Below are 14191 nucleotides of genomic sequence, written 5' to 3'. Positions count from 1 at the left end.
CAATACTTCTGAATACCCGCTCAGGTGTTAAGTACAGTTATTGTACCTAAATAAATCATCACGCCCAGTACAAAACCACTGGCCATTTATGAAATTATTGTTTCTGAATTGTACACAAGATAACCTAAGTTAAAATTTAAACCCTCTCCCCCAATAGAAAGGAGCCCTGGTACTGGATTACAAGCTGGGCTGCTAACCGCAAGGTCAGTAGTTAGAATCTACCAGCGGCTCCATGGGCGAAAGCTTAGGCTTTCTGCTCCAGTAAAACTTTTACAACCTCAGAAACCCTAGACAGGGTTGCTGAGTCGGAATCGATTCGATGGCACACAACTACTACCACTGCTATCCCCAAATAGAAAGCTTTGTTGATGTGTGCCATTGAGTTGGTTCCTACTAACCGTGACGCTGTATAGGGTTTCTGAGAGTCACTGGTGGGTATAAATTGCTGACCTTGTGGTTAGCCGTACAGTGTTTACCCTACAGTGTCTCACCAGATCTCCGTGGAAAGCTAGGGAGAAAACAATTTTCACATAGTGTTGCCCCCATGGGCATTTACAGATATGCCTGTAACAGCCCAGTCTGAGTTAAATGAACTGTCTACCGCAGCACGCTTTCAGAAATGGTCACCTTTCCATCACTGTTGGGCCAAGCATAAAAAGAATGCTGCAGGACAAACTCACAGCACTTGGTTTTGAGTCTCAAAGGATGACATTACAAGGCAAGTACATTTATCGGGCTGGCTTTCAATGTCACAAAGTCAGTCATGGTTGAGATGTTACAGTCAACAATTTTGTTGTTAAAAGGCATGCTAACTAATAGAGAAAAATCTTATCATTTTCTAGTATCCAATTATAAACAAACTTACTTTTGCATCCTAATCATAGTGCAGCACAAAGGAGGAAAAGAAAAATTTTATTAAACCATAAATCCTTAAAATGTTAGCTTTCATTGTATTTAAGACACTACACAAGCTCGTGGCAAAACTGCATTCCATTTCTTCCTCGAACTTTTCCAGGCCCTCTTGTAACTACCCAATGCAACGGTCTGGGTCCGTATTTGGAAATGCAAGGCTGACAATACTTACCACCTTTCATGTGTTGTAATTACGGAATTGGAAACTAAAGTTAGCCCATGACGTTGTAGTATGTTTGTGTGTTGAAAATGGGTGCAAAACAGCATTAGTGGAAAAAGAGCTATGTCATACTTTTTCAAAGGTCGTCGAGTCTATGACATTTTTGTGCCACAACAATTGAACCTGAATCAAGCCAGGCTCAGAACCATACACAGGGTATTAAAAAAAGTTAAACACTGTCACAAGACTATAAGCAGACAGATACACAATGTAAGAAACCTCAGCACATAAATGACAGTTTTTAATAAATGGCAAGGGGAGGAGAAGGTAAGAAGTGTTCCACATTGAGAGACTTTAGAGACGCCTGGGCCAGGTGCAGCGGGAGCCTTGCTTGGAGAACCTGCTTGGAAGCAATTATAAAAGACAGGGAGGAGAAAATGCACCAGAGACAAGCTATTAGGAATTCCTGTTCCCTCTGTCTGCTCAGCATGCTCCTTGTCTGTTACTAGCTCTAAAATGGGGAGGCTTCCATGGATGGGTGCTGAAGCTGAGGGAGAGGTCCTGATGTTCATGCCCCGAAATTCCCATGAGAACCTGTTTAGAGAACACCTAATGGACTTGAAGATATCAGGCTCCAGTGACTTAAGCCTGCCTCTTTCATTTCTAACAATTAGCCTTCAAGGCATTAAATACTCTGAGAGAATGACATCTGAGTCACATAAATATCAAAGGAAATAATCCATTTAATACTGAATCTATTTTTTTTAAACTTCACACAACCTTTAAGGTATCCATTAAAGGATACCTACACATTGAATTCTATACAGTGCTTATTAACATGTAGTGAATAATTTTGCATTTTTTCACCACATCAAGTATTCTGCTTTTAGGTCTGGTTGGCATCTATCTTTCTCCCAACCCACTAGTACCTTCCTACAGAATCAAAGCCTCTTCACATTTACAATCCCAGACTAGGAGAGGGTACCCAGCAAGCCAGGTTAAGCACTGACTTACTTACTAATCTGTAGTGACCAATTTCACTCCAACATCACTCGCTGGACAGGGTTGCTATGTGTCGGAAATGACTCGATGGCACTTAATGACAACAACAAATCACCACATTGTGAAACATGTGAAACTAACTGTTCATGACAGATCAGTAACCACAAGTAAGCCCATGCTTCTTTTGCTTATTGGGTAAATCATCCCTGGTAACAGTCTTGTTTGTGCAGTTAAACATGTCCCCCAACTCTTCCCTGGTAGGCCACATTTGTTGATGAGAATCATGTTAATAACAGAACATGCACTATTTAAAATAAAAGGCCTACTTCCAAAGACTCTTTTACACATTTGACTCCTTGGAGACTTGAACACATGGCACACTGGAGTCACTTACAAATTATGTTCCTAATTAATGTAAAATGTAATTTTCACATGTCCACATTAAAACTGTAGCTCAAAAATTAAAACATAAAATGATATCTTTTTACCAAAAGGGATGAAGAAAAAAGTCACTCACATGAGACAGAATACATGCAATCCTTTTATTTTCAACATGCAAAGACAGCTTTTTCCAAGTCTACGAATTTAAAGCAAACAGTGGCATACAGATAACAAAAGCAGCAGCAAGCTACAGCTCAGCACACAGTGGCCAAAGCACACAGGCATGAGACGATGAATATTTATGCAGCATTAAGACCACATGAAAATGTATTGCCTGGCAGGGAGAATGGAGGCGGGGGGGAGACATGGAAAAGGAAGACCAATGGTTCCCAATGGTCCAAAACTCTAATGCTCCAATTTGCATGTGATATCCCCAGACTGGGACTTCAGAAGGTGGCGCCGGGCAGCGGGAATGGGAAAGATGGCACTAACTGTCTTCCTGCCATCACACCACATTGGGACAAAACACATTTTCATAGGCCTCCTCCTTTCAGTGGTAAGCTACTCTTGAGTTTCGTAACTCAGACTTTGTAGATACTAAGTTATCTGACATGCCTTCCTTTGATAATCAGATTTGTTGCATGTTTTATTGAACGTAAAAACAATAATGATCAATGTTAAAGCTTTGAATAGTCAAAATAAAACCATAGTTATCAATGCATTAAGTATTTAAATGAAGATTTATGTATAAAACTGTATCTAGCAAAACAAGAAATATTTAAACTGAACATCGGATTATCAACTATGTATTTTTTTAAAAATCAGTATTAATTACTTTGGAGGATTACTGCCTATGAGCTATAGATATTGTGGAAGCTATTATTCTGACAGTTCTTAAAGGGACTGGTTAGGAATATTATTATGTGGCATTACAAAGTTCATCAAACAAAGAACGCTGGAAATACTGGTAGAGATTGATTGTAACCTTATGTATTATTTCCACAGCCACTTTTCTGCACTAGATTAGCACTCAGAAACTCCTACAGGATGGGATGTGACAGTCAACAGAGTTTTTGCTGTTTGAAGACCACAGCACACTACATAAGTGGGCACCACTCCTGCTGACCTGGCCTTGCAGCTATTTTTTCTTTGGTAAACATTTTAAGGATCGCAAGGTTTTCCATTTCTGAGATTAATCACAGATGGCTCATTAATGGTAACATGTATGAATTTCAGATAAAATATTACTTAAAACATTTAGAGGTCTTACTTTTTCCAAGAAGGAATTAAACTAATTCAGTTGGATCAGTCATAAGCTAAACCAAGATCAAATGTAGAAGGAAAAATAAAATGGAAAAGGGCTAGGGATAGGAAGAGGAGAAAATTACAATTGTAAAGGCATGGGTTCTAAAACGTTCTAAAACTACTGTAACAAGATAACCAGCATCACCAAGCTGAGGACATTTTCTTTCATAAGTTTATCAGCTCTCTATTTCCTCTGTGAAATTCTGCATACTCGATGAGGAGTCATTTAGTACACAGGGACATTAAAATATTCATGACGTGGCTACAAAAGAAATGCATATGTTCTTATATACAGAATACAAATTGAAATCGACATTAGCACGATTTCTAGAACCTTAGTACATAGTGAACTGAACTTCATTTACACTTAAAAACATTTTTGTTTTATGGCCAAATGTTTAATTTCTTAACAATGCCCAGGAGTTCATATGCATCTTTTAGAAGTCTTCCATTACTGTATGTAATGATAATCATTATTCCAAAGACCTCAGCCTACATAGTCCTACAGGCCTGTATTTACTACTTAGACTTTGCAAAGACTGTCACAGTGTGAGTTCTCTGGGCAGTGCTGAATTAATAGGCTAACTGTTCCACTCTGCCAGGGTTGCTGTTCATCGGGACTTTCCTACAGGAAGTTCAGATCTTAAAGAAAATCATTGTATCTGTAGGTAGTCATGAGCTCTATTACAGATCACAGGAAAAAGCTTCCCCAGGAAGAAGGGGGGAAGTAGACACAGATGTGGTAGTTCAAGCAACAGTGGAGGATTTTAATTGTCTACCCAGCTACCAAAAAAAAAAAAAAGAAAAAGCCCAGATAATAGAATAATATGACTTGAGACTAAAGATTAAAAAAAAAAAAATCATTCCTCAAGATAGACTTGAAAGAACTCTCCAGATTTTTTATATGTCTATACTTACAATTGAATCTAAAAAGATGGTTCTGAACCTGAAGTAAGATTTGAACTACTGACCTCTGGAGTCTCCACAGATTTCTAGGGACTCTATGTACCCCTGAAATTAGAGGCAAAACTATGCCAATTGTTTCCTGGAGAGAGGGTTCCTGACTCTCAAAGGGATTACTATAACCTCCAAACGGTTTTGGCTCCATAAAGTTAAAAACGACTTATTTGAGGCCAGTGAGTATTGACTCTTTTAAAAATATTCTCATTCTTCTATTTCTTTAGCATGGAACTTTGAAACGTTAGGCTACAAAGTCATATAAAATGCTCCAATAAAATATGTAACAGAGCCCTAAACTTACACAACCATTAAATATACAAAAGTATCTGAAGAGAAAGCGTTACATTTTAACCCTCAGTTAACCCCTAAACATTTTCAAGGGAGACTTGCCTTTTATTTTCCCCACTCAGACTAGAATTACAGTGGAACGAAGTAGCAGGTTAAAATACCAACAATCAATTAAACCTGCAAACAATTCATTCTGCTATAAAAGCTCAGTTTCAAAAGGGATTAGTGAGCTTTGGTACCTTTTTGCAAGTGAACCTCTGAACCCATTTCAGTATTCTCTGAGACAAAATAAATTCTCAGTCCTGATGATGGATCATAATCTGAGCAAAATGCCCTATGATAATATCAGCATAACGAAATTGGGACTATCCCTTGGGATTTAATGTGATTAGATTTTTCAGGTAATGCTAAACTATAAACGACAAACTTGACAAGCTAGTAATTGCCAACTGAATTCATGCCCTTCCACATTTGATTGACGTCAGTAGCGCAGAACCCCCACACTCTAATGCTCGGTGAATTCTTGGCTGTCTAGCATGATCACAGGCATTGGCAGACGCCCAAGTTCATTCAATTCACCCACTAAGAAGGCTCAGTATTACCCAAGCCAACTCAAGAGAGAATGGTCTGTCCCATTCCTATCCCACCCCAGCTGCCAACTGGGAGTGATAAAGTGACATCTAACCCTTCTAAAGTGTTTCATACACCCAGAGAAATTCTTCCTTTCACCTAAATAATAATTCTTTTGAGTCTTTGTTAAGTGCCGTCGAGTCAGTTCCGACCCATAGCGACCCTGTACAGGGTTTCCGAGGGTGTAAATCTTTACAGGAGTAGAAAGCCTCACCTTTCTCCCGCGGAGTGGCTGGTAGTTTCGAACCGCTGACCTTAAGGTTCGCAGCCCGATTTGTAACCAGCCATGGACAGCTGATTCCCATTAAGAGAGAAAAGCTAAAGGTGGGGGTCATTTCTAATGTGGGTCTACAGACAGTTAGAAGCAGTTCCTCCCCGAGGAGATGGATTATGAATGGGACAAGAAGGAATAATTCTCAATGACAGTCCCAAATATCTTCACCAATTATCTGGCAGGCCTTACTTTAGCAAAGAAAAGGGCTGCTAAGAAAGCAAACTCTTCTTTACAATCAACGATCCGTCAACAAGATGTTGTTGTTGTGAAGTGCCATCAAGTCAGTTCTGACTCATAGTGTTTCCAAGGAGTGGCTGGTGGGTTTGAACCACTGACCTTGCGGTTCAAACCCACCTTGTGGTCCAGTGCATCATCCTGCACTGCCACAATATCCATCAATTGTGAAGACTGCTTTCCACAGGGAGAAAACCTGCTTCGATGGAAAAATATCCTTTAAGGAAAAAAAAACAAGAGCGTGAGAGAGAATCTGAAGATGCACAGAAATAAATGTAAGAGTCCTAGTGTGGCGCTGCGGGTTAATGCGCCAGACTGCAAAGCCCTTTGAACTGCAAGGTTGGTGTTTCAAGCTCACCAGCTGCTCCTCAAAAACCCTATACAGGGTCACTATGCGTCAGCACCGACTCGACGGCACTTCACAACACAACAAAGTAATTTTATAAGGACTACTGGTGTGGTGCCACAGGATAAGCACTCGTTCTCAAGGTTGGTTTGAACTGCAAGATCAGCACCAGGAACCCTACACACAGGGTCGCTATGAGTCAGAACTGACTGGATGACATTTAACAAGGAAGAATTCTATATTGCTATAACATGTTTTACCTATTTTCCCAATTCAGGACCTGAAAAAGTTTTGCTATAAATAGATGCTTTAAGGACTTTTTAACATTCAACATTAGTTTTTAGCTAAATGTACTCAGTCAAGTCAACGGTTCTCTCAGACACAAGGAAAACATCATAGAAGATTCACTACAACGTCAGCCACAGGAAAACAGACTGTTGGGATTGTTGTTTCATCAGTGTCAACTCCTAACAAGCCTGTGCAGCGTTTCTGAGGAGCGGCTGAGGGGTTTGAACCGCCGATTTTGTGGTTACCTGTCTATGGTTTATCCTACAACACCACACCAGAACTTCACCAGAAAAAAAGATGGTGTTAATTAAATGAACATTAGGGAGGATGAGCATCAAGCCTGCCAGAGCCCGAATGGAGAATGAGGCCCACCGTCTCCCCGCTGGGTGCCTGCTGCAATACTTACTACCCTGCAAACCATGTTTATGGTAACACATGAAAGAAAATGCCAGCGGCTTAGCTTTAGTGAGAATAAAGGTCAACCCAAAACCAGTGAGGAGGAAAAAAAGCTTTTTAACACAGTTGCATTATTCACATATAAGCCACAAGTTGGCCTTTGTATAGATTCTTTAAATACCTATTTTTTTTTTTTTTTAAAGAATGAAAGACCCTACGGTTATACTTTTCAGTCCTGGGCAACCCTTTTGCTCATCACTAACTGGCTCCCCGCCTAAGTCTACTATAACCCTTCAATGCTGCCCGCCCTCCAGCTGTCTCCGGTTCCTCCTCCACATGTGATGAGAACACAACTTGCTCAGTTTTCCCTCATACACCTCACAGCAAAACAAACAAAAACACACACAAAGCAACCTCCAGCTCTCCCCCATTATCAGCTCTGTAACAAAGGAGGAAGGCCCACTCTCTCTGCCCCAAATATTTCTCCATCCAGTCTAGTCCTCTTTCCACTGGGTCCCTCCCCAATCTACAGGCACCTCCAGGTGCCCTCCAAGCTAAAAAGGTTTCTCTCCAGCCCACGACAGTCGGAGTGGGTGGCAACTGTACACAGCAGCCAGGAATCACTTACACGTGTTCTCAAAACTGTCCGCCTTCCTCAGACTAAGGCAAAAGCCCCAATTCCCTTCAACACTCTGAGACGTTCGCCACACTAAAGTTTAAGACTCAAAAGTAAAACCCAGCGAGAACTATAACAAAAACTTAAGTCACAATTATCTGAGGGCTTAAATCTTGTATTTCACATAATAATCACAAAGCACTAAGCTGAGCAAGAAAAGACTTCAGAAATCACTACGCAAGTGCTCCAGTAAACCAGTGCTATCGAACCTACCATTGGGAACCTCGGTGCAAGTCTCTTTCCCATCCACAGTATCACAAAAAAGAAAAGTCAATATACGTATTTGAAACTATCGAAGCCTGATGTGCCGTACTGTAGGATAAGCACTGGACTGCTAACCGCAAGGTTCAAACTTACCAGCCACTCCTCAGAAACCCTATACAGAGCCTCTAAGAGTCAGAATTGACTCAACGGCACTTAACCACCACCACAATGGGAAGTTAGCCCTCTCCTCCACTTTGTCCTACACAAAGGCACTTCACAGAATCCTTTGCACTAATGCTCGAGAATATGGTGGGTCCTTTTTATCTGGTAGCGTAGTGGTTATGAATCGGGCTGCGAACCGCAAGGTCAGTCAGCAGTTCGAAACTACCAGTTGCTCCGCGGGAGAAAGATGAGGCTTTCTGCTCCTGTAAAGATTTACAGCCTTGGAAACCCTGTTCAGGGTTGCTATGGGTCGGAAACGACTCGATGGCACTAACAACAACAACAATTGAGTCAAAGGCTGCCAAGTCCTTACTCAACTCTGGAACCCTATTCCTTGTATTGAATCCAAAAGGCAGCAGAGCATCCTTTCTCCTGAGGAGCTCTTGTCAGTAGTGAATAAAATAGAATCTACACACTGGGACACTTTCTACATGACAGGGCTCTTCTAGGCATCAGAGTCGTATTTCACTATGAGTCTTTGTGTGTCACTATGGACTGCAAACTTCAAGGATGGTGGTTCAAATCCACCAGCCACTTCTCAAAAACCGTATGTAGGGGCACTATGAGTTGGAACCACCTCGACAGCACGTTAACAACAGGAAACTCAAGTGAATTTTTTTACTACATTAAGAAGCAATGAATGAATGGCCAGAGCAATATGGCCCTCTAGATGGTGAGTATCTAAGCTGGCCATGAAGACAGAGCAGCGCTTCATTTCTGTGTGAGTGAGCACTGTAATTTTTGTACATCCTATTGTAGGTTTATCTTCCATAACAACACAGAGCTGATTCTCTCATTCCTCATGATTGCATTAAAAATAAAGAAACACTACATGCAAGCTCTAGGATCATGAAACACTTCTAAAAAGGGGGAAAATCGTAAACACTTTCAGAGGCTATACTGTAAAGTTTGTCAAAATCTTTGAATTCCACTTTTACTACAAACTTTCTGAAGCCTCCTCATATGGCTGTACTGTCATTTCCTTAATCTCCTTCCCACTGATGGGAGATTTGGGCAAATTCCAATGGCTTCCTTAACATTACATTTGTGAACTCATGTCTTGGTGCCGTTGTTTATTTCCATTGGATGCTAGACACTCTTTATAAACTTATCTTAAAAATAACCATGAGGCTAAGTTCACAACACCTTAGAAACTCTGCTTGAAAACCATTCAGTTATCAAAGGTTCAGGACAATTACAGTTCATCTTACTTTTAAAATAAAAAGCAGCTGGTGGGTTTGAACTGCCAACCTTGCAGTTAGCATCCCAGTGCTTCATCTACTGTGCCATAAAAAAACCCATAAATTTAGCCTATCAAAAATAACTTTAATGATATTCTAGTATGACTGAATTGTATCTGTCTTTGTCTTCCATTTGGGTCATAAAAGGAAGAACTCTACTTCAGAACTTTAAGGCTAAAGGAGTAAAAGAAGAAAAGGAGCTTCAAATCTGCTGCCATTGAGTCCATTCAAACTCCTTGGACCCTCATCAGACAGAGTGGAACTGCCCGGCCCCAGAGGGTTTCCTAGGCTGGAATCTTTCCAGAACAGATTGCCGTGTCTTTCTCCAGTGACGCAGTTAGTGGACTTGAACTGCTAACCTTCCAGTTGGCAGCCAAATGCTTAACCACTGCACCATCAGGATTACTTAAAGAAAGCCCATATGTGCAAAGTGTTATTGTTAAGTGTTATGGAGTCAGCTACAACTCAAAGCAACCCTGTATAGGGTTTCTAAGGAGTGGCTTGGTGGATTTGAACCACCAACCTTGTGGTTAGCAGTTCAGTGTTTATCCTACAGCACCATGTATTTGCAAATAAGAGTTCTTTACACCTCCTTAAAGATAACTATTGAGTCCCTATGGTAGATGGGAAAATCAGTGGCAAAGTGAAGTGCTCTGGTAGCCTGCAGGGCATGCTAGATTCTGGTTCCCAGTCACAACTCAATCACCCTAATAGAAGCGCACAGCTTGGTTTCCTAGTGAGGAAATGGCATTATTCAGTGACATCCCAGCAGCTCTGCTGGGCATGAGATCCTGAAGTCAACGAGGGACCCCCTCCCCCGTCACCTGTTACCCAGCACAGGTAATGCTGAACTCCAGAGCTATTGAGTTACATGCTCTCAGGCACGGCTGTTGTTTCTCCTGCTTCTGTGATTTATCACATTCAGCCAGGTCTGTGCACACTGAAAAGGTGGAACCGTTTATATAGATACAATCTATAAATATAATCTATACAGTCCAAGGTGTTAAGTGAAACCAGGGCTTCTCAGCCTCCCTACTATTGACACTTTGGGCCAGAACATTCTTTCATGTGGGGCCTGTCCTGTGCATTCTAAGATGCTGAACAGTCTTGCTGGTCTTAGCCCATGAGGTGCCAGTAATGCCACCCCTAATGCGTGACAATGCAAACCATCTCTAAACATTGCCAAATGTCCCCCTAGGGGACAAAACTGCCTCTGTTGCGAACCAATGAGTTAACCTCACAGTCCCTGATTGGTGGATCACATGAGTTCTCCAATCTGTCGTGTGTCACACACCACAGCACAGGACTACCCCAGAGGGTCTCCCGGAGCACATCACCAGGTCTGTTTCCCAGGGAGCCACCGATCTTCCCGTTGGCGGTCTAGTGACTGACCACCGCACCTGCAAGCCTCCTTATATTATAGTTGTCTGCTTTTATTTGTGAATGTTTCTGATATTGGAAATTTTTATTTTAAAAAAAGGTAACAGAGGAACCAAAAGAAAATATAACAGGGAAACAGAAGCTGTGAGTAGGGGAAAAAAACTGTAAACCTTGACATTTTTCAGGAAGTCTTTTGTAAAGAACAAAGGCGACCACTGAGAGTCTTTGCAGGGCCTAACCTGGGGGCTCCGCAATCCACGACTAAGTAGGTCAGGACCGGCATCCAACTATACAAACAAGAACAGATTAGAATACAAAACGTAAGACTGCAAAAGGAAATAACACTGCTACTTAATAAGCTTTGTTGTTTTTTTTCCAGTTTATGTGTATATACTGAGTCGAGAGATATAAAAATATATTTATTACTGTCGGCACTAATAAAAAATGTGAAGCTCAACGGGTTACCGTTACTGAATTATTCTAAGCGAAGTCTAACTTATTATATAAGAGTACTTAAAGTGTAGCAGAGCTGGCTCAAAATAAGTTTTAAATGAAACAGCGGAGAAAAGAATCCTCAAATTCTATCAACTAGACCAACCAAAAAAAGCTCAACAACATATAAATCAAAATAATTGAAATCTGAAAACCAGTGACCAAGAACACTGGCCAAATGGTTTTCTATAAAACAAAGTGAAAAACAAGATTTGTTGGACCTGCAAACATTCCTTTTTTATTTCAAGCATTAATATAAGCTAAACTCACGTATGCAGAATTTTTTATGGTAAAGCCCAATCAAATCTACCTATAAAAAATTAAAATGCACTGACATTAAAAAAAAAGAGAGAGAGCAAGACTATTGCCTAACCTTTTAACTCAGGTGAAAAGAAACAAGCAACGAACTACAGAAGCCTGTTCTCTTAGGGCAGTCCTAAAAGTATTCATAATAAAATGCTTTTCACTATTAAGTGACAATATTGTACTTATTCGAACACATTCAAATGTTGTAAAACCATGTAAGATATCCTACAGTTTGAGTAGCATATCCAAATATTCTTAATCAGAAAGATTGTTGCTGTTGTTATGTGCCGTGGAGTCAGTTCCGACTCATAGCGACCCTACCCAGGGTTTCCGAGGCTGTAAAGCTTTATGGGAGCAGAACGCCTTATTTTGCTCCCGCGGAACAGCTGGTAGTTTCGAACTGCTGACCAATTAGAAAGATTAGACTAGGAAAAAAGCAGCTTTGTTTAGAAAATCTCAAGTCTTATTGACTTAAAGTACTACTATGTTACAAAAGCACTCACTTTTTTCTTCTAAGGTTCTTACCTTTCCATTTTTATGGCAGCCCTGCAGATTACTATCACTTCCACAAAGCTGTTGCCTAATTCTCAGATGTATCATGCAGCCAGCCCCCAGCACTAAAACAAATCCACTTGGGCAGCATTAATTCTCTGTATAGCACCACTTTCTAGACAAGGCAGGTTAACAACTGCAAATTCAAGTCAAGACATTCATAAAGTGGATCATTTCAGAGTAGAAGCAAATTCATGAGTTTAATGCTTGCTTTTGGTACCTCACTGATTTTCAGCTCACAAACTGCCTTAGTGAGAAACAGTACCAACAGCAAACGGAGCTCAAGGAAAAATGAAAACAACCCTCACACACTTCAAAGTGATGCTGTTAGTATAAAAGAGAAGGGTTCACACATCCCAAAGCGCTGAGCAACACCAGCATGCATCTGCCGCTGAGGGTTAAAGCCCAACGCCCAGAACGTCAATATTTGATCTTTATGGACCAAGCAAGAAGTGGAAATCATTTCACGTGCAACAGTTTTGGCATAACACCCCATTTTTTCCATGCCACGAAAATGGTAAATGTAGTAGTTACCAATATATAAGTTGGGGGTCAAAGAGACTAAAGTCTTAGACTGTTCTTTATCACAAGATATCCTCAGACAAACCTCCCCATTCTTCATTCTGGCTCTATAAAATTAAGGAGCAGAGAAAACCTGGTCAGTGTCTGACTTTCAAAGGAAAATGCACACTGTGAGTCCTGCCATTGTAGGTGTGTATTTATAAAGGAAATCCAATGGCATCTCCCCACCCCCCAGAACCATCCAGTTTAAAATAAGATATTTAATTGGTGGTGGAGAGAAATAGTCCAAGTATTGTAAAGGATACTTAACTCTATACGCTAAGCACTGGGCTCTGTATGCTAAGCACTAACTCTATACGCTAAGCACTGGGCTCTGTACGCTAAGCACTAACTCTATACGCTAAGCACTGGGCTCTGTACGCTAAGCACTGGACTGCAAACCACAAGGTCAGCAGTTCGAGCCCACTAGCTGCTCTGCAGGAGAAAGATGAGACTTTCTGTTTCCACAAAGATTTACACCCTTGGAAATCCTGCAGAGGGTCACTTGGAGTCAGAAGTGACTCAACAACACTTACCAACAACAGTATGCAACAAGGAGCCTTAGTGTCACATAGATTAAGCGCTTGGCTGTGAACTGAAAGGTCAGCAGTTTGAACTTTCTTTGCGGGAGAAAGATATGGCAAGTGGCTTCATCAGGGATTACATTCTTGGAAACCCTCCAGTTCCACTCTGTCCTAGAAGTGGCTATGAGTCAGAAATGATTCACCTATAATGGGCACAGGTTTTAGTATGTAGCACTTTAATAGTTTAAGAATCAAGTTTAGTACCAACGACATGTTAAGGAAACACGTTTTAAAACAGTCAAACATTAAAAGTTGGATATGGACCAATCTCTGGGCTTCACCCCCAACATCTGATTAAGTGTTCATATGCTCAAATACCAAAGAGAGTAAGTAAACAACTCAGAATGGAAAGTTCAAATGAACACCTAGTTACAAAGTAAAATTTAAAAGGTCTCTTTACTATTTAAGCACAATGCCTACTGATAATTCAGCAATTCCTATTTAAATACAGTCATGTGATTCACATTCGTGACCATAATATGCTAGTAGAAAATCACCTGTAGCCCCAACTGTCCTAATCTCCCAGAAAGTGTTGTAACATCTAAACAAACTTCCTGAGGTTTGTACAAATTTGGCAAAAAGGAAATTTTTGATTTTGTGAAGAAATTTTAAGGTTAGAATTGTGCTTCAAAAAAAAAAAATTGAAATCAAAATCATTTTGCAACACAGATAGTTTCACTACAAGTTCAAATTCATTTCTGGATGATCAGAAATAATCAGTGCAAGACCAACACTAAATAGAGAAACTGTGGTATGTGAAAAGCTAGATTAAGTCTATTGGGATGTCTATAAATTTA

At 40.5% G+C, this 14191-nt stretch overlaps 1 protein-coding gene across 3 annotated transcripts in view; it reads right to left on the bottom strand.

The window, feature by feature from the left end:
• Positions 1–14191, bottom strand: part of AP1S2 (adaptor-related protein complex 1, sigma 2 subunit) — a 33352-nt gene that overhangs the window by 1122 nt on the left and 18039 nt on the right. Inside the window, exon 5 of one of the 3 annotated variants that reach the window (XM_006835607.1) lies at positions 3645–4022. The exons of 1 other annotated variant lie outside the window; for it this stretch is intronic. In XM_006835607.1, the coding sequence (XP_006835670.1) occupies positions 3987–4022 (36 nt within the window). In that variant the 3' untranslated portion in view covers positions 3645–3986. Of the gene's footprint in view, positions 1–3644; positions 4023–12833; positions 12879–14191 lie in introns of those variants that run through there. One more of the 3 variants, XM_006835608.1, reaches the window with a different exon arrangement.

This window comes from Chrysochloris asiatica, unplaced genomic scaffold, assembly GCF_000296735.1.
Source record: "Chrysochloris asiatica unplaced genomic scaffold, ChrAsi1.0 scaffold00018, whole genome shotgun sequence".
Taxonomy (NCBI): Eukaryota; Metazoa; Chordata; class Mammalia; order Afrosoricida; family Chrysochloridae; genus Chrysochloris; species Chrysochloris asiatica.
Note: the sequence above shows the minus strand (reverse complement) of the source record. Positions and strands in the feature narration are given on the sequence as shown.